General features: G+C 37.9%; 3 protein-coding genes across 8 annotated transcripts; 1 reads left to right on the forward strand and 2 right to left on the reverse strand.

The window, feature by feature from the left end:
* Positions 1-75: 75 nt before the first annotated feature.
* On the reverse strand, positions 76-5032 carry rfxank (regulatory factor X-associated ankyrin-containing protein). 3 transcript variants are annotated; one of them, XM_084722880.1, is made up of 9 exons: positions 4855-5032; positions 3945-4049; positions 2557-2658; positions 2371-2436; positions 2162-2262; positions 1942-2067; positions 1707-1773; positions 568-648; positions 76-466 (listed from the first exon to the last, which is right to left on the reverse strand). In XM_084722880.1, the coding sequence occupies exons 2-9, from the start codon at positions 4042-4044 to the stop codon at positions 414-416; spliced, it is 696 nt and encodes a 231-aa protein (XP_084579006.1). In that variant the 5' UTR covers positions 4045-4049; positions 4855-5032; the 3' UTR covers positions 76-413. The 3 variants fall into 3 exon arrangements, with proteins under 3 accessions (XP_084579006.1, XP_084579005.1, XP_084579007.1); XM_084722879.1 differs by lacking the exon at positions 4855-5032 and adding an exon at positions 4151-4407; XM_084722881.1 differs by lacking the exons at positions 1942-2067; positions 4855-5032 and adding an exon at positions 4151-4417.
* Positions 4637-10637, forward strand: borcs8 (BLOC-1 related complex subunit 8). Of its 3 annotated transcripts, none has more exons than XM_084722882.1 (6): positions 4637-4813; positions 5050-5162; positions 6200-6264; positions 6356-6463; positions 7276-7367; positions 10082-10119. In XM_084722882.1, exons 1-5 carry the CDS (start codon positions 4777-4779, stop codon positions 7343-7345), a joined length of 393 nt encoding a protein of 130 aa, XP_084579008.1. In that variant the 5' UTR covers positions 4637-4776; the 3' UTR covers positions 7346-7367; positions 10082-10119. The 3 variants fall into 3 exon arrangements, with proteins under 3 accessions (XP_084579008.1, XP_084579010.1, XP_084579009.1); XM_084722884.1 differs by having other exon boundaries at positions 7303-7367; XM_084722883.1 differs by lacking the exon at positions 7276-7367 and having other exon boundaries at positions 10082-10637.
* On the reverse strand, positions 7460-13880 carry tmem221 (transmembrane protein 221). 2 transcript variants are annotated; one of them, XM_084722877.1, is made up of 3 exons: positions 12956-13880; positions 10695-10780; positions 7460-8568 (listed from the first exon to the last, which is right to left on the reverse strand). In XM_084722877.1, exons 1-3 carry the CDS (start codon positions 13258-13260, stop codon positions 8024-8026), a joined length of 936 nt encoding a protein of 311 aa, XP_084579003.1. In that variant the 5' UTR covers positions 13261-13880; the 3' UTR covers positions 7460-8023. The 2 variants fall into 2 exon arrangements, with proteins under 2 accessions (XP_084579003.1, XP_084579004.1); XM_084722878.1 differs by having other exon boundaries at positions 7460-8441; positions 12956-13310.
* Positions 13881-22201: the final 8321 nt, after the last annotated feature.

Consider the following 22201-nt stretch of genomic DNA (forward strand, 5'->3'; position numbering starts at 1 on the left):
GTATTTTTTTTTATTACACTCGCTATAGTTAAATTGTGCCTTTGAGTTAAAGTACCATTCCAGTGAAACACACAGTATAAAAATACGTTTTTATTAAAACTTGTTTACAGTCTTTTTCTGCCTTTCAGCAAACAAAATAATTCTGCTGCACAATCATCACATTTTAGTCCTTGTTTGTACAAAGTTTTTGTACATTGTAATGCATATAAAGTAATGCATACAAATGGAATAAAGACTTTATAAAATAACAAATGCAGTTTAGTCAGTGTAAATGTCTGCATATGTACTCGTCTATTACAATGACTTGTTATTGTGACAGAGTGTTTTGTTATCTCTTCACTGTTGATGGCTAGTTGTAGTTCTGCGATCAACAGTGTCAGACTGTCCCATTCATGTATTCACTGTAACTGGTGTCATGTCGGCGGCTTGTAGAGTTTCAGTATGTGGTCCTCCAACACTTTCTGAACTAGAAAAGAAATATTAATGTTAATTAAGCAAAACATTTTTTTACAGTAGCCTCTTATAAAAAGAAAATTAATTTGACAGGAAGAAGAAGATCGTACATACTCTTTTTGTGTCCAAGGGCAACAGCCAAGGCCATTGGACTGTAGCCAGAGTCCGACTCAATGGTCATGTCTGCCCCGTTGGCTGCAACAGAGAATAGTAATGGCTGTTAAAGAGTAACTCTGGTATTGTATAATCTGCATCTTATTTTCTCATGTTTTTTGTGTCAAAGTGACTAATGGTAACAACAGTTTTTGAAATGGGTCCAGTACTGAGCGAGACAGTCAGCTGGTGAAACAGGCTGCAGTATAATCGTCGTGGACATTGTGCACCATCAAAGTCTGTCTACTTAAAGTGCTTGTTTTTGTCACCGACAGGCTCCGATTGTTACTCTAACTGTCTGACAAAATTATAGAAAGGATCGTTACAGAGAGAGACCTTTTTGTTAGAGTAAGATACATTTTGTTTAACAAGAAACAGCTGTTTTATTGTTCTTTCCAAACTAACCAGATTACCTTTGCACAAACAGAAGTTTTATCATTGTCTTCATTCAAACTTGACAAAAAAAAAACTCACCAAAAAAAGTCTTGGCTTATCAATCACCAGCTCTGGTTTGGTTGAAATAAACCCTTTATTTGATGCATTAGATGTTAAAATATTGGGAGAGACATCTAATGTGGTGAATAAAGGGTTTACTTTGATCAAACCAGAGTTGGGGGTTGTTGGAATAGTGGAAACATGAGCCAAGACGTCAGTCGAGTTTGAATAAAGACGACGATGACTGATAAAAGTACTGTTTCTGTAAAGGGAGTCTGGTGTGTTTGGCAAGTGCAATAAATCAGCTGTTTCTGGTTTAAAAAAAAAAACATATCTTACTCTTTGAAAAAATGTCTCTCTGCAGTGATCCTTTCCATAATGTTGTTAGACACTTAGAATAACAATCTGAGCCTGTCGGTGGCAAACACAAGGCCTTTGAGGAGATTTACTTTGAGGGTGCCCAGTTGACTGGTGGGATTGATTGCAGTTTAGTTTTGCTTCTTCCGTCTCCAGCAGTCTCGCTCAATACTGGACCAATTTCAAACCTTATCGTCCCTGCTAGTCACTAAGATACAAAATCATGGGAAAATAGTGTCCAGGCTGAAAAATGCCTGACTCTTAAATACAGCATGATTTTGTATTATTATTATAGAAATGCAGTGTACCTAAGAGTGCTTCTACGCATTTGATGTGGTTCCCTCGTACGGCATAAAGAAGAGGAGTCCCACCATTCTGAGATAAAAATACAAGTGCGTTCATCAAAACAAAGAAATGGTAGCAGCAGATATACAGTATTTCAGTGTCTGACTTTTTCATCATCTTAATGTGTGTTGCCTTGTCAGCTAATAAATCTTGTTGATTTGTGATGACATGTCAGACATAAACAAAGTCATTATGTACCCAGTCATAAGTGTTAATGTCTACTCCGTGTCTGAGAAGAGACTCAACAATGTCCACATAACCTCCAGAGCTGGCCAGTGTCAGAGCGCTCTCTCGCTCCCTTGCAATTGTTTTTGGATCCGCACCCTAAAAAAATCCCATTAAACACCAGTGAGATGGTGAATTTTGTCTTTATAACATGTGCATTGTCTCTCTGGACAGCAGTCGCTGTCTTTCTAACCTTCTCCAAGAGAAAATCCACCATTGCTTTCTCTCCAAACGCTGCTGCCCACATGAGCGGCGTGAAGCCCCGCTCATCCTGTTTGCTGAGCAGTGAACTGTCTGCAAAATAAAACAGGTCACAGCTCATCAGAAGGTATTTTGTACAATTTAACGCGTCAGAAGATTGGCATTAAATTGGTGTCTGACGGTGACACCGAGATTCCTCACCTTTACTCAGGTGTGCAGCCACTTGTGAAACCTCACCTTGAGCAGCCAGCTGGTGTATGGACAGAGCTGATGGAAATAAAGTCTTAATAACCCAATATATTCAGACAATTAAAATACCATAATCGCTTGTCTAAAACACCAGTTTGTCATCTCTTTACCATGAGAGTGTGTTTTTCGAGTACTCACAGTCTAATGTTGCTGGGCGTACTGTAACCTCATTCCCACGCTGCTTGTTGGTTAGAGTGGTGGAGTGTTTGAACAAACCGTCTTCATCCACATCCATGTTCTCTGGAGACAAAGGCACAATCAGACGAACCACAGCCACGTCAGTGAAAGCAACCTATTCACTGTTTAAAGGAATGGTTCACCCCAAAATCAAAAATACATGTTTTTTCTCCTATAGTGCAATTTATCCACCTTGATTGTTTTGGAGATATCAGCCATAGAGATGTCTGTCTTCTCTCAAATGTAACAGAAATACAAGGCACTTGGCTTCTGGTGCTCAAAGTACTAAAAAATATGACAACCACCAACTGTATCACAAATAATGCAATGGAAACATTTCTGTTACTCCAATATGCTTGTTATTGTTTGGGGAAAAATATATAAGAAATGTAATGCAGTAACATTAAGAATACAACTTTTTACTATTGTCCAAGTACACAAATACTTATAATATTAATAAGCATAATATTCTGGTACTGTGAACTGCTGATTAACACATCAGGAAACATGAATGCAGCATTGTTGTAATTTAAAATTATTCCCTTCAACCGATGTAGGATATTTTTTTACATCAGTACTGTAAAGAGTTCTTATTTCCGATGTAAAACAGAATTATTCAATTTATAAAACATTCAATTTTTGATTGTTCAAGGGCCCCCAGGATGGTGGCAGTAGTGGGATTCAGTTCATAAAACTTTAGCTAAAAATGTAAATAAAAAAAGAGGGAGAGATGTAAAGTACAGTGAGAGGATGTGGAAATATATTTCATAATTAATTAAATGCCAATATTAAATCAGTGTGATGCTTTGACAGCACAACAGTTGCACTGCCAAAGAATATTAGGTTTGAAAATAAAATATCTGTAGGATTTAACATGACTACTGATATAAACCAGAAAAAACAGAGACAAATAATTTTGTTGGTTTAACAAATACAAACACTGACATCTAGCCGCTATATTGGTCATGTCCAGACTGTCCTGTAAAAAAGACATATGTAAACGAGAGAGCTGCTGTTTTCTTGGACAAAAACTTTCCACTATAACGTTCACGTTTCTCAACCGAAATTCAGTGACTCGTGTTATATTCAAAGGTCTATGATGAATAAGTTTTTTTAAGTAGAGGTCATGAGTTCTGGAAAGAGACATTGCCAAAACTGTGTTGATGGATAAATAGCACCACATGTAAGAAGAAAAACATGTGTTTATGATTTGGGGGTGAACTGTCCTTTTAATTGATTATGTTAAGGCTGCTTAGGAACAGCTGTTACACAATAGATAATTTATGTAAAGAAAGTAATCACAGATAAGAAGCTTATAACAAAAGATAAAATAAAAAAGGCACGGGTACCATTGGCCCTCTCATCTCTGCATTCGGAGGGACAAACATTATCGTTAGATGACTGAATATTTTTGCCATCTGCAACCTCTTCATCACCTCCGGGCTCCATGATCACTGCAATAAAAACATGACATCAGCCACTAAATAATATAGCGCTGGCATCAGGAAAAAGTGGCTAAAATTAGTTCATAAAGCAGACTACACTGTCTACTTACCACATCCAGCCTTACAGTCTAATTTGCGCTAACTTCCTTTGCCGAAAACTGAAAGTAAATTATTTCAAATCGTACGATGGTTCTGGCTGACCATCGAAGTGTACCGAGACACATTACTCACCGGTCAGTTGATTAGCTATTCAATGAATCAGTTATTTTAAAGAAATAAATGAAAACACGTTTGATACAACCCGCGAAACGTACCACAGCATTTGGTACTCTTTGGAGGAAGAACTGTTTTACTAGTCGCTATTTCTGTCCGGAATATTGTCGTGTGGCACATGACAACAATCACACGGTCGTGTTAGAAGGGGAACCCAGACCCGCGAAAAATCTCGCGAGAGTGATAATTTTGACTCAATCCACGAGCCTTCTCTAGCCTTAACTAAACTTTTTTTTGTCCTTAAACCTACCGAAATCTTAAATACAGCGTTGTATCGCCATAGAATGTAGCTAGCTTGTGAAATATGCACAATGAATAGACAAAGCATATACATCTCGCGAGATCCTTCGCGAATCCTGGATTACCTTCTACACACGACTCAAAAATACGGAAGAGGCGAGTATCAGGTGACAAAACTCGTCTTCAGTTGTATTGTGTTGTTAGCAGTTTACCAGCTTTCATCATGGAAGACCAAGAAATGCAATTGAAAGTCAGACGAGGTAAAAAGAAAACTAGCTAACTATATCATCATAAAACTCACCTCATTTTTACATTGCAACCCTGCAACTAAGCCATTAGCTCACATTAGCCGATAAGTTAATGCTATGCTAGTATTGTGTTTACATCACGATTTGTCCATGCCCCGTTCTGCCGGATGTTTTTCTCCGTTTATTAATTATTTCCAACACGGTACGTGTATTCAATGCATTTGTCCGATCTTCTTAAAAACCTACAGTGACTGACAAATTCACGGAGAGCATGTACGTCTTGGCTAACGAGCCGTCAGTGGCCCTCTACAGACTGCAGGAACACGTCAGAAGGTCTCTACCTGAGCTGGTGCAGCACAAGGTAAATCAACCTGCTGTGAACGTACTTAAATATCAGACAACTTAAAACATGACTTAACATAGTGCTACAGAATAATCTCTTCAGAAAATTACGCTTCTAGAAACAAACAACTTCCCCTTAATCTGTCATCCAACGCATCAAGACTGTTTAACGATGTGACCTGATAAAAGTTTGTTGTTTGAGTATTAGTAATATTTGCTGTCATTTCAGTCTGTTTTACTGTAAACAGCTACTGCAGCTTCTCAGTAAATAAATTTTCATGAAAATAAATGACAAAATTTGGAAGTACTGCTAGATGTATTGTGGTAAATTTCAGAACTGTATCTCAAAAACAGATTTTTTGGCAATATTTTGAATTCCATCCTCATGTAAACCATTGCAGTCAATGGAAATATAGCATCTTAAATCATCAATTTGTCATTTATGGTGTAACCAATCTTTGGAAAAGTTAGGACTGTCACACTTAAAATATCAAATCAAATATCAATCAAAATGAGCTTCAGTTTCAATAATTTAATCACATGGTAGAATCAGTGATATTCTGATTATTATTCTTTTCTCTTTACGCCTGCGTACTTGCAGCACACAGGGAGTGTCCAAAGAGATAAAAAACAACACCTCAAAGACAGCACAGCGTAGTTTACCCGCTGTTATACTACACCTGATACCATCCACACTATCTTTTGAAAGAAAAATTTAAAATGTTGATGACAGTCAGGACATAAAACCAATGATCTGCTGATCTTTACAAATCAAGACTCAAAAGTCTAATAATGGCATAACTGTCAGTGCAAAAAAAAAAATCAAATCAAAAAAGACAACTTGAATCATGACCTTAAAATCAAAGTTTTGAAAAATTATCTGGGTCTAAGCAGTTCTGTTGACGAACACTTGTGTATTTCTCCTTTGTCTTCCTCCTCTTCCCTTTTTTATCTTCCTCCCTCTTCTTCTTCTTCTTCCTCCTCCTCAAAATGCCCGTTCTCAACTCACTGCTGCACAGTAACTATAGTTAATGATTGAACTTATTTCTCACACAGACAGACATGCAGAGCTGGGAGGAGCAGAGTCAGGGAGCCATCTACACTGTAGAGTATGCATGCAGGTGAGAAGAAGCAGAGACCTACAGTACATATTTGCAGAATCCCACTGGCCCACTGTCATTAATGCTTTCATGGATCTGATGTTTTTTGCAGCGCCGTGAAGAGCATGACAAATAGCAGCATGTACTTCAAAAATATTGACAGCCTCCTCCGTCAAGCCATCAGCATGAAGGAACAGATTAGCAGCTCTCAAGGACGCAGGTAGGAGGCAGCAGCGAGACTACAATGATACTACACTAACATATACAGTTCATATAATGCCATCGTGCCTAATGCTATTACTACTCTACTCATCAGATAGGAGCATTCACTGTTCCTCTTTGCTTTACTTTGTTGGAACTGATGTCTATTACTTTAATTTTTTTAAATGGAACTTAAGAAGCAATAAAATGTTGCAGATTCACACTGACATTTTATCGGATGGCAAAGTTAGTTCACAGCTCTTTTATGTGCAACACATACTTACAGTTGCTACAAAGTGTAATCCTCCTAGTACTGTTCAGTCCTGACTGTGACGTGAATGTAACTCAGTTTTTCAATTTTGGAAACTTTTATTTAAAAACTGAAATTGAATTGAAATTGAAATGTCAGTTATATATGAGACACAGTTATCTTTCCAAACCAGAAGTAGTCATTGACATGATTATTGTCAATATTTAAACAAGCCATAGTATTACCCAGTGTTACTGTCTTGGCCAAATCACCCACACAAGGACCTACCCGGTGTCTGGAGTTTTGCCCTGTTTGTATTCATTATTTGCTCTACATCATACTTCTGTTCATGTATAACCTTTGTTTCAGTTTGTTTTATTTAATCCTTCAATTATTCTAATTTGTATTGCTTAATATTTTGGCTAATGCAAGTTTTTCCTTTTAGTTTCTCCAAATTTATTCCCCCAATAACTGCAAAATATTAATCGGACGTGTTCTGAACTCTTTGCAGTTAATGGGAGCTTCATGTTTTCTGTTTTATTTGTCTGTGCTGTTTGTTTCCCCCTGACACCTGCATGAAGCTTACATGATGTGACCCCCTCTCCCAGTCCCCTTGTCTCTGCTCCACATGCCCCACCCACTTCCTCATGACCTCTGGACAGAGGTGTCCAAGGTTAGTAGTTCCTCCAAACACGATAGAATCACATAACAATTTCTCTCATAAGTTACTGGAATGTGCATTTAAACAACATTTAAATGTAACAGTTTCTTTTGTAAACATAATTTTAATGTCTTATTTACATGTCAAAAACATTCTACTTTTAAACTAAATTATGTGTGCTCTGATTAATTACTTTAAAATTGATATGAAATCATTTTTGAACAATACATAACAAAGACATCTGCACATTGTGCACAAATATTTGACAAAACCCCCCATATACAACAAAATAAAGTATTTACATCATAATTACAATGAATTGAAAAGCTATAAATTTGCCAGATGGATATTTGGGCAGCATTGGTGTTCATAATAAGATTTAAATCATGTTCATTCTTACAAAACACTACAAATTATACAAAAGGTGTGCTCAGTACTTTCAAATCAAATTAAACATGCTTTATAATCTGAACAGGAGAAATCAGTTTACAAATGTGGAAACTTGAGTATGTTTTTCAATCTGTGTCTTGTGTTGGCTGCAATCAGTCAGGATAAAGATGCTGAGTATAAAAAGGTAGAAATTGACAGTTCTACATCTGTTTGAGATGACACTTGCGTTAGCAGTCCACTAATCTTTGTCTTTAGTCACGAGCTCAGCTTCCTCCGTGTCACACAAGGGTTGAGTCTTTTGCAGAAATCCCCGACTTGCGTGCAAGGACACTCCTCATCTCATTGTTGACCCCGTTCCAGGGTTTAGCTTGGGCCTGCAGTAAACCAGACTCAGTAGACAGGGTCCTGTGCATTCGGGGACAACTGCCGCCACTGCTGTAGCCATCTTTATCACTAGCATGGCCCTGGGAACCTCCAGCCGGAGAGTACTGCTGTTGCTGGTACTGTTCTCGCTGTCTCGGGTTGCTACAGTGAGGGTAGGACATTGGATGGTGGAGCTGAGACTGGCTGCGGTGCATCCGTGGTTTGTCCACGCCAATTTTGAGCTCGCAGGATCGGGAAACGGGCGTGCTGCTGCTGCTCCCGTGGTCATTCTGGTAAAGGGTGTCGAGGTGGTCGCCGTGATAGCGTTTAGCACTACGGGAAGTTTTGACCAGAGAATGAATTACAACGACCAGTAGGATTAAGATCCCCGAGGAGAGAACACAGGCGCTTGCGATGCCCGTCTCCACCTCAAAAATCAGGAGCATAAAGATGGACATAGCTGCCAAGGAAGAGAAACAGATCATTTATAAACACAGAAACACCAACTGACCAACAAACAATGTTCATCTGTTATTTAGTTCCTCTGTAATGGGCCAAATAACTTACTATAATTGTCTTGGTGTAGCGATGTGACCAATCTGTCGCCAGTCAGGACGCAGTGTGTTATTTATAAATATTATGCTAAGTAGCATGGCTTGAGTGATGAATAGCACTTTTCACATCTGCCCTGCATTCACTTACAACACAAGGTAAATTTCAAGTTGTAGTTTGGCAGTACAGCTGAAGTTAACAAGTGTACTAGCCGCCTCCCTCATGCTGCAATAAACTAGCACAAAAATTACAACCACCAACACAGGCCACCATAAATCACCATGTTCACTTTAGAACATAAAATAGCAAACTAAAATAGCAGCAATGCATCCTGGGAGATGAGGACAGTCTCTCAGCTCTATCAGCAGTGTCTGTCACAAGGTGGAAGGATGCCATGACACAACTTATATTGCACAAACTACACAAGCTTTTCTGACTGGATGTACATCAGCATTCACTGACACACTTTTTCACTCCTAAACTTAAGTTCAGTTATAGCCTCATGTAATCTTACACATAATAATAATAATGATAATCAAGAAAAAGAGCACTGGTATTGGTTTCGTCATGGTATCTGCAGATGTGCAAATTCAGATATTTGATTGCAACTGAAAAAACATAGATTGGTGCGTCATTATCTTGGTTGTTGTGAGTGTGGCTGTGCTGAATAGTTTGAAGCTTCATTCATGACATTTACATTTCATTTCTAAATCAACATTGGAGAGCTTTACAGTTTTTGGAGGTTATTTTTGCGTGTCTCATCACTCTCCTTATATCCTGGTCTGCACAGCTGTAGAAGATAAAGATCAATCTCCTTCATAAGATATAACAGGGACAGCAAACAAGTGAAAGGGGAGAAGAAAACTATACCGACACATTTGCCACAATATTTTGTTGTCATTATCGTGATACGGCTTCTCTGTCTTCACCTCTGCGTGTTTGACAGAGGGTTCAGCTCCCACGCACATCGCGGGTAACAGATCACAGGCAGAGAAGTGGAAAAGATATTTACACCTGCTTTGTCCATATATGCTGTTGTTTTACACAGCCAAAGAGGGCTTGTTAATCTAATAGCAAAGCATTAGAAGTTGTCAAGATATTGCTGTCATAGAAACAAAACTCGCATGCATTTTTTTTTTCTCTCACCACACAAGCACTTTCCCCCAGCGCCCGGCCAGCGCTATATGGATACAAGCACTTTACTTGTTTCATAATGTCATAAAATAAACACAGAGACGTTCAAAGCGTTGTTCAAAAACCTCAGTAGAAGCTTTGGATTTAAAAAATTGAACTGCCGGTTAAAATTTTTGCCTTGTTTTTATTTTCACATAACATTTTCCCTATCACAGAAATGCTTGACAAATATGTATTGAATTTTGCTAAAATGTCATACTAAGGCCAGCTCTTGTTTTTGTCTCCAGGAAAAGGACTATGGACTCAGGCATGCTGAAGGAAGGGGGAGAAAAGCACGGCTCTGGGATGTGACATGATTTCCTGAGCTAGCGGTGTTGCTTCTACAGTCCCCTGCTCTGCTACCTCTTGATTGAGGCTGAAGGGGGGGGGTCATAAGGGCGACACCTCCTCATCACAATGGAGTGACTGCCTCCAGTGACCCCCACAGTACAAGCCACTCAGTGGAACAGCGCACCACAGCGCTGCCAGGTTCAGCATTAAAAACACTTAAGTCATGGACGCTGCTCAAAGAATGCATTGTTCTCTTGGACCAGAGAGAAAAGCAGCCGTGCTGGTTGTGCCTCTGCTGTTGAAAATCCACTGCGCCGCCAATGTTTTGGACACTAGCTTTCAGGGTTTTGTGAGTTTGTTGTTAAAGAATAAAAAGTACCCTGCATGCAAATTATGAAAGCTTAACACGTGCACAGGGAAACATACAGGTGCTACAGATGTGTGGAAGAAAGCTATGACAGGTGTGTATTTCAGGATTAAACGTGTACATGCCAGATTGGACATACTCTTAAAGAGAAAATCCAGAATCTGATAAAATAATCTGTATAATTTTCACTCCATTGTTCTTACCTGCCAAATAGACAGAAACCCCCAGGCAGAACAGCCCAATAGCCACATGTCGCACAGCTCTGCTGTCCAAAAGGAACCAATCAGCTCTGTGGAAACAAATTACATGTGTTCAATGTCATGCCTCAGACATTTTTACACTTTAACACTGCTACTGTAGTTTTCATCTGTGCATAAAGGAAGGTTTATGCAAAATAATCTGTGTTGTCAAGTGTCCTTTGTTGCACCTTTTTTGCTGCACAATCAAACAACTTGGTCTCTTTTTGTTTCTTCTTCTTTGTATATCACAATTCTATGTCCTAAAGATGTGATGATTGATTAGTTGGGTCTGTTGAAATGCTAGATATTTTGTAAAGCGCTCATTATTATTCACATTTTCTTGGAATGCCCCCTGTGTTTGGAGGGAGGTCCTGGGGTGTGCTGTTGGATTTGTAAACCGACGTGGGAAAGGGCCAGCTCGAGGCCGTGTGCTGGGTGCATAATGAGAGACAGGCCATTGTTTAGATGGGATTCATAGGGGTTGAGAGGTGGGGGTCAACCAACAGCGCTGCAGTGCGGGCCTCTGCACTCTGACACACAAGGAAGGCCCATTTTATGCTTCTGAAACCATGTGTCCTTTTAATGAAACTTAAAACAGTCAAACCACAAGTCATGGTAATAAGTAAAGAAGATCATGTGGGCATGGGCAGAAACAAACTAGACTGATTAAATGTTATTTTACACTTTGACCAGAAAGTACTTACCCATGTAGGATTATGTAATGTAATTATGTTATGTTCATTTTTCTAGTCATTCATTTTACTTAAAGTAGCTAAAGTGAAATGATGTATGTTTTGTTTAACAGTAGCCAGTAGAAACGATAACACAAGTAGACTGAGTGATGGCCTTTATACAACGTCTGTCGATTGTTTGCTAACATTAGCCACTTAAGCTAATGGTCACACCAGACCTGTATAGGCTGCAGTAACAAAACTCTTAAGTGTATTGAATTGAACCAGGGTGGGTTTTATTGCCTCTTGAGTTCAACTTTTCAGATGGTAGAGAGACATTGTATTATTTCTTATTTTAAAATTTACATACCCTTACTTGAAAGGCCTCTTTCGTGCATTAGTGTTGTGTATTAATGTTGTAATTAACTTATCATGGGTGTGTTAAAGCCTTCAAACATGACCCAGGCTAAAGAAATGACGACATCAGTTATCACGTATTAATGTCAGACGTTTTGTGATGTAACAGGATAAATAGGGGGAGACCAGGGGCAATTGTAACACACTCAGTTCCTCCAATTAGAAACGAGCCAGTGATGAGACTTCACCTGCACATGCTCAGTAAGATTCACAGGATTGCCTGTGGAAAAGGAGCAGTCATTTCATCTCTGCAGAGGTGTTCAACCCAAAAATGATTTGAGGTATGAAAATTACTTTTGGACGTTCAGTATTTTTTTGCTGTTACTTAAAGTTTAGATGACTGTGAATTTAAATTTACATTATTTTAAACACTAGGGTATTGGTTACAAACTAGGTTGACCAAACCTTCCTGATCCAGGTTTTGCTGGCTAGCATACAAGCTTTTATCATGGCTGCAAGTGCAGGGGCAATTGTAACACAGTTGTAACACAGTTGTAACACTGTGTTACAATTGCCCCTGGGCCACATGGCCCATTGTAAGCATCTTGTTGTTGTGTCTGTGTTGTTATACTTTTCAAATAGAAAATGAACATATTTCACTAAATATAAATGTAAAATTACCTTTAACTAATTTCAAATAATTGAAAATCTAGTTACCACTACAATTGTTGCCTAGTCTTCTCCAAAAATAGACTGACACAAAAATCTACCCCCCACCAACTGTTACACACTTGACATGTTGTGCTAAATTTTATATTATAGTTTTGTCCTTCCTGTTGAAAATATTTCACTTGAATTATTCATTGAAGCATATATACATTTTTTCATATCAAAAGATGATTGATGTGTTTCAAGTAATTAAACATGTTACAATCGCCCCTGGTCTCCCCTAGTATATAAGTATAACAAGAAAAGTTTGTCTCAACGTGAAAATATCTTGATATAGTGTAAAATAAATAAATAAATTAACATCGTTTTAGACCAAACTGTTCACGTTACCCTGTGATACTGATCCGTTTTTCTTTTTCTGCCGAAGTTTTGAACAATGTGGATCAGTAGCAGCAGAAAAACAGTGAGTCAGTCACTGTCAGGTGCATGTTTTTTAAAAAACAGCTGTGTTACATGCGTGTTAAATACCTGTCGGTGTCCTGCTCTCCTCTGCAGACCTCTGTAGAGAAGTAACTGTGGAGGAGACACACCACCACAGAGCTCAGATGAAGGGTGAGGGACAGAGCGGACAGCACCGTGGAGACAGGCAGCAGGACGGCCCAGACATGAGCGGGTATTAGTGAGGAGGAGGCGGACGGGGGAGACTCCTTCACTGCCGTCTGTTGAGACTGAAGCTGGAAGATCAAAATGACCGATAAAACCGACATGATGGCCGATAAAATCCCCAGTAAAGACAGGACCATCAGAGACCGCTGGCTGTACTTGAGCGTCATCTTTGTCCTCGCTCGCGGTTCAGGTTTCTCCAGAGGACAAACACTTTCCTTCACCCTTTTTTTACGCACACTTCTCCTGCGGTCCTAAACTCCCAAAAAGTGCGCTGGCATTGCAGTGCCTGAAAAAATGTTTCTGTCGGTCCTCTCTGGATGAATAGTTTCCTCCTCAGCATGGATTTTCTTTTTTTTTTTTGCAGGAGTTTGCCTGTTGTGTGCTGCAGCGCCTCGCTGCCCAGTCTGAGCATGTGATGTGCTTAAAATCCCCAGATTAAAACTTCACCACAATGGACTTTTTCTCTTGGATCCTCGGAAACAATGCGTTGACGTGCTCCTGAGAGAGGCAGAGCTCACTGACCAAACACAAAACACACTGACCGAACAAAGCACACTCAATCCCACGACTAAGATAATAATATCACTTGCACCTAATTAAACTGCCTTTTTATAATGTGTGAAATGCAGAAAATTACATTTAGGCATTATCCTCTAGGGCCTACCCCAAAAGACAAACAGACCTGAATTTATTAAGATATCATCTCAGTCCAGTGGTCCTTAAATTATTTTCATTGTCAATTAATCTGTCAGTTATTTTCTCCACTAATCGATTAGTTGTTTGGTTCATAAAATGTCAGAAAATGCCGAAAAATGTCTTGTTTTGTCCCCAACCCAAAGATATTAAGTTTAAGCAAAGAAACCAGAAAATATTCACATTTAAGATGCTGAAATCAGAGAATTTGGCCTTATTGTTATCTAAAAAAAATACTGAAAATGATAATTGATTATCAAAGTAGTTGACAATTAATTTACTACTCAATTAATAATCAATTAATCATTGCAGCTCTACTGGATGGGGGGTCTGGAGAAGGTTTTCACTTTCATTCATTTAAAATATTGTGAAAAAAAATGATCTCAGATCAAAGAAATAACAAAAGATGGAGTTCGATGACATCTGAAGCAGTGTGGGATCATGGGAGTTGTTTTCTTCATTGTCAAACAACCATTTCTGCAGATGAAAATCTGATGTGACTCACGTTCATGAACGAGGTAATATAGTCACGTTAAATTTAGTCATGTTTAGACTCTCTCACTCACCCTCTGATGTATCTGATGTATTCACGGAAGTTATAGCAACTAGTGACTAGTAGGACAATGCAGCATTACCTTGAATAAATTATGTATTTCTCTGAGTTTGACCATTGTTTTTTTTGTCAGTAACATTTTTCATCAGTTTTTGAAAGGCTTGGTACATAGCATACATATATTATTATTGTTTTCAGGATTCAGGAACACAAGGTACATTTTTTTATTTAATGGAAGTAGACTCCAGTAGATGAAGAAAAATAAACAGATAAATAAATGAATATGGAAAGAATAATAGAATAATAAAAAATACACAAAAACAACAGAGAAAAAATGTCACACACAGTATGTCCTCATACATGACACTACAGGATCACACAGTCACAGAGCAAAGCCTTCATCACTTAGACCAGTGTTCCACTTTAATGTAAGTCCAGAACTAGTCCTGAGGAGACACTCCATCCTCCTGATCACCACTTATTCTACTGAGCGTGCATTCATTAAACCCACAATAATAACAGAAATCGCACTCTTGGATATGTTTGGTATTTGGGACTGATCCCCCAGTGAACACAACTTTGGACTTAAAGGGATTTCTGAACCAAACAACTACTTAAATTTCTAACACTTCAATCCAAAGTGGTCTGACCAAACTACATTCACATATACAGTACAGGAAAGTTTTGTTTTACATTTCTAACACATATTATTGTTAAATACCTTCATTTTGTGGAGTCTTAACAGTGTGTGATAATATCTATGCAGTACTTTATATTGTGTAAGCTTTTCCCTCACTTCTCTCATATATTTACCACACCCAGGCCCAATTTTAGACCATTTATCACCTTCAGTTTCTTCCTCAGGGCTCTTTTGGCCAATCAGCTTTATGTTAACAGACTCAAGAGGGAGCTAGTTATTCTATAAAATTGTGAGGCCTTGCAGTTTTCCCATGGTAGTTTGAGATAATTGTGTTATCAGCAAAATTGTAGGACTTTGACAAAATTCAACTGTGTCTGACCATTGTTGAAAACATTTGGCACGTGTCAGTGCACTACTCAACAAAACTCAACAAAATATAGGCCATTATCAGAGCGTATATCCAACATTTTTGGACATTTCAATGTAGAATTGTTGCATATTATAGCTTTAATAAATATATGCTGTATGTGTATATCTTCATCCCATCATATGTCATCCATAATTCACTCATTAATGGTAGAAACCAGCTCTCTCTATCATATTAATTTCCCAGGTTTGACCTTTTATTGATCTTTTGAATTTGTTTTGTTTAGATTAGATCATATATTCTTTACTGTCCACCAAAGAAAATTCATTCATGCAAACAAACAAAACAATGAACTTAAAATTAAAATCAGCACCATGGTAGAAACGGGATCCTAAAAGACCATTTTTTTTAAAAAAGAACAGTGCTTTCTGGTGAGTCTATGAATGTGTAATGTGTTGTTAAGAAGCCTAACAGCTGTGGGGATGAAACTGGTCCTGTCACTGTTAGGTTTGAATGCAGGTGCTGTATATATGTTATACCAGAGGGCAGAATCCCTCTATCATGACTATTCTGTGCTGACAAGGTGCAAATATTTTATTACATCTACACAGTATGTCTAATGTCTTTCTATTGCATTTGTCTTGTGTTGTTCTTTCACATAACTTAGTAGAAGTGTTAAAAAGGCTACATAAAATTATTCCAAGGGACCTACATGGGAGAGTGCCTTAGAGGTATGTAGGGGGTCTTTGGAAAAAGATTAGCCTACTTCTCATGCTCAGATGTATCCTGGTATCCTCATAAAGTGATTAAAGGATTATTATAACTCTTTTTGACAGGCTGTTTGTTTATCTACTGTCTAACTCTTAAAGAAATAAGCAAAAAAAAAAAAAAAAAAGACATACACTTTATAGAATAAAGCTAAATCAGCCCCCAAAAGTCCTGAAGTTGTCCCTGTGCAACATTAGACCCTGGCAGGTGTTCATTACAACTATCTTTTGAGGAATGTGCAGCAGCAGCTACCTTAACTAACCCCTCTTCATTGTAGAATACTTCTTTTATTCTTAGTCCAGCTCCACAGACTCTCAGAATCTAATTAACTTCTCACTTCTCTCCTCGCTGTGGAAATATGCACAGTTTACCAGGGATGCACTTTTTTTTTTCATTGCATCCAATTCTTTTACAATCGCCTAAACTGTCACCTATATTTTTTATATACTGGCTTATTTTTAATGTACACATTGCAACCATGTAATAAGTCAATTCCAAAGCAATATGTGTCTGATTTAGTAGCATCAGTGTTCACTTCATATAAACCACTGCTGGACAGCGAACACCTTGACATACTTAAAGTAAGTGTTACAGAGGACTTATTGTTCTGTTAGAGGTTGGGGTTTTGCGTTGCAGGGGGGGTTAGTAAAGGTGTAACCCTTATTCTGTTGAGATGTAGATAAGACTGTAGCTATAAAGGTACACAATGTGAACAATTGCTCTCACACATGTACACTGACCAGGGAGGCTATTTCTGAATTCGGCAGCCTCACCACATGCTCTAAAAGGGTCGAGGCTGATCTTGTCAAAAGCAGAAGTGAGAAGTTTCAGGAAAATGAAAAAAAAAAAAAAAAGGACTCGATACGGAACTTTCTCAGAGGCACCTTTATGTTTCTCTATATACTCTCTGCTGAATGCCTCCTGCCTTATGTGTTTATCAGTAATATTTAATAACTGTGGTTGCAATTCAGCTTCCAGTCTCCGGCTTGACAGAGCTCGCACAGCGTTTAGATAGAGGCTGGGTTGCACCAGTAAGGATCAATTTTTAAACCTGATTCAATCATGGTTTATTTTAAAACTATGTTGCGCAACTGTTAAAGCACCTTAAAAGTAAGAAAGACTACATTTAAACATTTCTTTAAACCACAGTTTAGTTTCTATTCTAAACCTGTTTTATTCTGCTGCACCAAAACTTTAAACTGCAGTTTAAATTGTTATCCACTTTTAACTTTAAACTTACACTTGAGGAGGTTTAACTTTAAAAATGGTTGCCTTTTTGAGGTGGGTTGGGCAAAACAATCAAGTTCCTCAGAGAAAGTTGAGGGATAAACTCAAGAAAATTGAGTTTTATGATGAGACTCTTCTTTCTTTCATTGGAGTTGAAAATTCAGTCAAAAAGTTTTTCTCAAAGGAAGAAATATTAGAGCCTCTCTGATGAAACAGCATAAGCAGCAGGTAATAGCAGGCAAACAAAGTAACATTTTGTTAATGTTTTAGTGAGCCATAAAACAATCTAACTTTATATAAATTTAACTAATGATGTAATGTTTTGCTAAGGAACACAACAGCCAAAAGTTTCTGGTTTTCTCCAGTATTCTCTACGTCCTAACAGCACCTTCAGTATTGATTTAAATCACCAAACTTGCATTTACTAAACAGAGATCAGTTTTTAATTATGCAACAGAGCTGTGCTTATTGTTACATCTGGGTTTACTCATTTTAAATCTAGTTTTTCTAAACTCTGATTGGAACTCATCTTGGATTAAATTAGTATTTGTTGCTACAAACCAGTCTGAATCTATGAAGAATACACTTGCATAGACAGCACAGTGAGGAAATATATCATTTCCCCTCAGCTGCAGGTGATTAGCTTGCTGTATTTACAGCGTTTGCACTATTCTCTGTCGGCTCGACGAACCCATGCAGGTGAATCCTGGAGGTAAAGGCTGTGGCAGTCTGCAGGGATGTTGCTAACTATTGCATCAGATGCACAGTTTGAGTTTCCTCTCGGGGATCTCAAAGTGTGTGTTTGTGCCGGTATAGCTCTGTGTGTCTGTGTCTGTGTGTTGATATGTTTGCCAGTGTGTACGTGTGAGAGAGAAACAGAGTTGTTGTCCACACTTCCACAGATGATCTGTGCTAATAAATTCCCGCTATATTATTTTTAGGAGTACATTGTGTCACATCCCAAAAATAGTCAATAATGCAGCCATGCAGTGATTCACTTATTACCTCTAAATATATCTATTAAGCTGACAGCATGTCTGTTTTCCATTAGTGTCTTAGCTTTGCTTTTCTGTGCACTTTATTTCCTTTTTCCCTTTTTCTCTGTCACCCCTTTCACTTTCAGTACTGATACCCAGGGATTGCTAATAATCATACATAATAACAGCAAATTTACAGTCGACTGTGCAGCAGTTTGGACTCACTGCACTCAGACAGAAAGGTTGTATACAATAGTTGTATTCCTGATTAATTTGTGTTATTTATGTTATATATGTACATATACAGTGGGTGAACACAATAACAGCAATAAATATCATACAATGTTTGTTGAGACTGTCAGAGAGATGTTGATTGAACTCTGGTCTTTTTTAGGGCTGTAACTTGTGGTGTTGTGACCCGTCGTCAGGTGCTCCTGTAATTTTGTCCAACCCACGGGCCTGTAGATACAGAGGTGGACAAAATGACAATTATAGTTTCAGTTCACAGCCTCGGTCAGGGTTCAGTTTAATAACCAAATTAAACTGGAATGCATTTTGACTGATCTAATCATAGCAACAGCAGAATTTAGCCACGATGTAGGGGGGGGGGCAACTGCGAACAGATCATATACTGATGCTACTGAGACACTGAACATATGGATATACTAAAAGACACTTAATTAACCTGTAGGGATCTGTGAATTGCCAAAGGACATAGACATACTTCAACCTTGTGCTTTAGTTGGTGGAGAGTCTGTTGAACCTGAAGGCCACCTTGATGTACAGAGCTATTGCAGGACAATGTTTATTATTTATTTATTAAGACTTAACTACAACAAGAAATATTGATCCAGTGATCCATTATTAAAAAGCACTCAGTGTGGACCAAGACTAAATTGACCCATGAGTCATTTTCTTTCAGAACGTAATTAATGTTTAGAGAAATGAGATGCAAAAATTTGTTTTGTAACTATGCTGCAACTAACTGCTTTAAAATTTCAATTAAATCCCTGAGTAATTTCTCTAATTTCACACATCACACCCTAAAATCATGCTGCATGCCTGTAATTAAAGGTACATAATTTACATCGTGTCTTGCTCGCTGATGAAAGGGGCCAGGTGGATTTAGCTTTAAGGTGGACCAGGCCAGCTATTCTCATTTCAGTGGCAACGTGCTCCTCCAAAACATGATACAGTGCCCCCTAGAGTGCCCTTCTAGTGGAGGAAAAATGCAAAAATGTCCTCTAGAGCGACCCAAATGTCTAAGACAGCGGTTCCCTACAGGGTGCCCTTCTAGTGGACGAAACATGTTAAGGTCCCTTCGGTGTCGTTCCAGTGTATAAAATGTGATAAAGAGCATCACAACTTTCAGCCTGCTGGTTCTCCACTGTATACAGCTGGTACCCTTTTTTTTAAAAAAAAAACTTTTTTCACCCCTGTCAGCCTGAGCCCACCACTGCTCCTTGGCACTTGACAGTTTTCAGATTTTTAATGTACTTAACAGCCACATAAAACAGTAAGTGGCCCACCTGACCTCAATTTTTCATTAACTATCACTTTAGAGTTGAATTAAGTGGGTTAATATTTTAAACTCCTGAGTATAGAGATTATGTAAATGGTTAAAGCTGTACTGTTTTCACTGAAAAAGATTTGGAAATTTACTTCAGCTTGGCTGCATATATTAATGCTTTTAGAAATTCTGCAAGTTGAATATTTTCGACTTTCACCTCATCATTTTATCCTATTAGGTATTTGTGTAAACTCATGTCATAAATAGCATATGAATTCTTGAGTTATAGCCAAAGATGACCTTTGACCTTTGACCTCCAAATTCTAATCAGGTCATCCTTGAGTCCGAGTGGACATTTGTGATAAGTTTGACGAAACTACATCTTGGCATTCTTGAGATATTGCATCCATTGGGCATGATGTGACAGTGACCTTTTACCAATAAAATCTAATCAGTTCATCCTTGAGTCCAAATGGACATTTTAACCGAGTTTGAAGAAATTCTGTCGAAGCATTCTTGAGATAGCAAGTTCACAAGAATGAGATGGACAGACACCCCAAAACCATAATGGCTCTTAGCTGTTGCCAGTGCCCAGGCATAAAACTGCAGAAACGCCACTGTGAGACTAATTTTTTAGGTACATAATCTGCATTCTGGGTTATCAGCAAAGAGTTGTAACTGTGCAGCGTGCTGGGTTGGGTTGATTACACAACCTAATAAGTTGGGTCAAAAGAAAAAATAATGTTTGGTTACTTTGAGCATCATATTAGGTAGTACAATCAACCCAACATGCTAGGTAAAAGTAATGCAATGCTGTGCCCTCTAGGGGGCCTTTCCAGGGTGATGTGGTGCATCACAGTTTTCTGCACATTGGTGCCCTATTCCATACAGCTGGTGGCCTGTGTCCTGAGTCCACTGCAAGCACTGATAAAGATGAAATTGAGTCACAAGAGTATTTCACCTCAGTCTGTGATCATTCCTATGAACTGATCTCATTAACAGATGTTAAAAACTGATTCTGAAATCAACAATGAGTCTGAGCTGAGAATCCAAAAGGGAGCTGTAGGTGGTTTCTTTTCAGCTGAATAATGTTTAAATGTTATTTTGACAGTTGTAACATGGTTACAACAATTAGTTATATTTTCTTTACACATTTACACTTTTTCGTGTTATGGCCAATAACTGTGATGTTTGCATGTTATTCACCAAGGTTTTCCAAACATTTTCTGAAATAAAGATTATATACTGGAGGATATGTATATGTGGACTAGAGATGTAATGATCCCAAAAAGTGTGATAACACCATGATAAAACGTTTACAATATGATATTTATCAAAGATTTTAATAAACAACAACAACCTTTATTAAATAATAAATCTGATTTGTGCAGCATTTTTTGTTTATCATTTCATTTTTCCTTTTAATGTAAAGAGTTCCTACTTTCCTTCTTTAATTAAATAGAATAAAAGCGGCCAGCCATAACCTGCATGTGCAAAAAAACAAAAAAAACAAAAAACCTGACATAAATTGGATTTGGCAATTAATGCTTGAATTATGTCTGCACATTTGCAAAAAACAAAAAAACAAAAAAACAATGCAGCAGTCAGTACCGGTCCTTTTACAAAATAGAATAATAGTAATAAAACAAAATAATTATCTCCATCAAGGCCAAAACAAAGCTCCCATACTACTAGACCCATCAGCCTTTATTTTTTTTATTTTTTCATGTTTTCAGGTCACCACATTCTTGTGAACATATTTCAAGAACGCCTTGAGGGAGTTTCTTTGAATTTGGAACAAATGTCCACTTGGACTCAAGAATGAATGAAGTAGATTTTGATGGTCGAAGGTCACTCTAACCTCTCAAAACATGTTTCTGGCCAAGACTCAAGAATTCATACACTAATTATGACAAAATTTTACACAAATTTCTAATAGGAAATTTTGCAGCAGTGCCGGAGAGTAACTATGTACATGCCACTAGTGACACGTAATTAAATTACAAAATTAATATAACTGTCATTCATTACAAATACTAAACACAGTGTTGGTGGTTACAAAGGAGTTCCATCCAAATATAATTTTCAGATTGCCTGGTGGAGCTGTGCACTCTTCTAATTAAATAATAAATATAATGTGTAGTGCATTATTTATTTGTATAAAATTCATTTTAACTTAAAGTGCCTCTGCTTTCCCTCTTTAATGAAAACAATAAAAGTAGCCTCCTATGACCTGCATGTGCAAAAACACTGGCATACATTGAATTATGTTCATATGTACAAAAACAATGAAGCAGTCAGTAGCAGTATTTTTATTAAATAAAATAATAATAATAATAATAACCACTAAGTATCACTGTAGATATTGTCACA

The sequence above is a fragment of the Lutjanus erythropterus genome, chromosome 7, assembly GCF_056507025.1.
Source record: "Lutjanus erythropterus isolate fLutEry1 chromosome 7, fLutEry1.hap2, whole genome shotgun sequence".
Taxonomy (NCBI): Eukaryota; Metazoa; Chordata; class Actinopteri; order Lutjaniformes; family Lutjanidae; genus Lutjanus; species Lutjanus erythropterus.

Bases quoted from the DNA above. Each gene is read 5' to 3' on its own strand.
- rfxank (XM_084722880.1), bottom strand. From the start codon at position 4,044: ATGGAGCCCGGAGGTGATGAAGAGGTTGCAGATGGCAAAAATATTCAG. The intron at 2,659-3,944 runs GTACCCGTGCCT...CTTTGTCTCCAG, and splicing joins CAGAGATGAGAGGGCCAATG to AGAACATGGATGTGGATGAA. The intron at 649-1,706 runs GTACACTGCATT...TCTCTGTTGCAG, and splicing joins ATGCGTAGAAGCACTCTTAG to CCAACGGGGCAGACATGACC.
- borcs8 (XM_084722882.1), top strand. From the start codon at position 4,777: ATGGAAGACCAAGAAATGCAATTGAAAGTCAGACGAG. The intron at 5,163-6,199 runs GTAAATCAACCT...TTTCTCACACAG, and splicing joins CTGAGCTGGTGCAGCACAAG to ACAGACATGCAGAGCTGGGA. The intron at 6,464-7,275 runs GTAGGAGGCAGC...ACCTGCATGAAG, and splicing joins AGCAGCTCTCAAGGACGCAG to CTTACATGATGTGACCCCCT.
- tmem221 (XM_084722877.1), bottom strand. From the start codon at position 13,260: ATGACGCTCAAGTACAGCCAGCGGTCTCTGATGGTCCTGTCTTTACTG. The intron at 10,781-12,955 runs GTATTTAACACG...TTGTTTCCACAG, and splicing joins GGAGAGCAGGACACCGACAG to AGCTGATTGGTTCCTTTTGG. The intron at 8,569-10,694 runs GTAAGAACAATG...CTTCCTTGGCAG, and splicing joins GGTTTCTGTCTATTTGGCAG to CTATGTCCATCTTTATGCTC.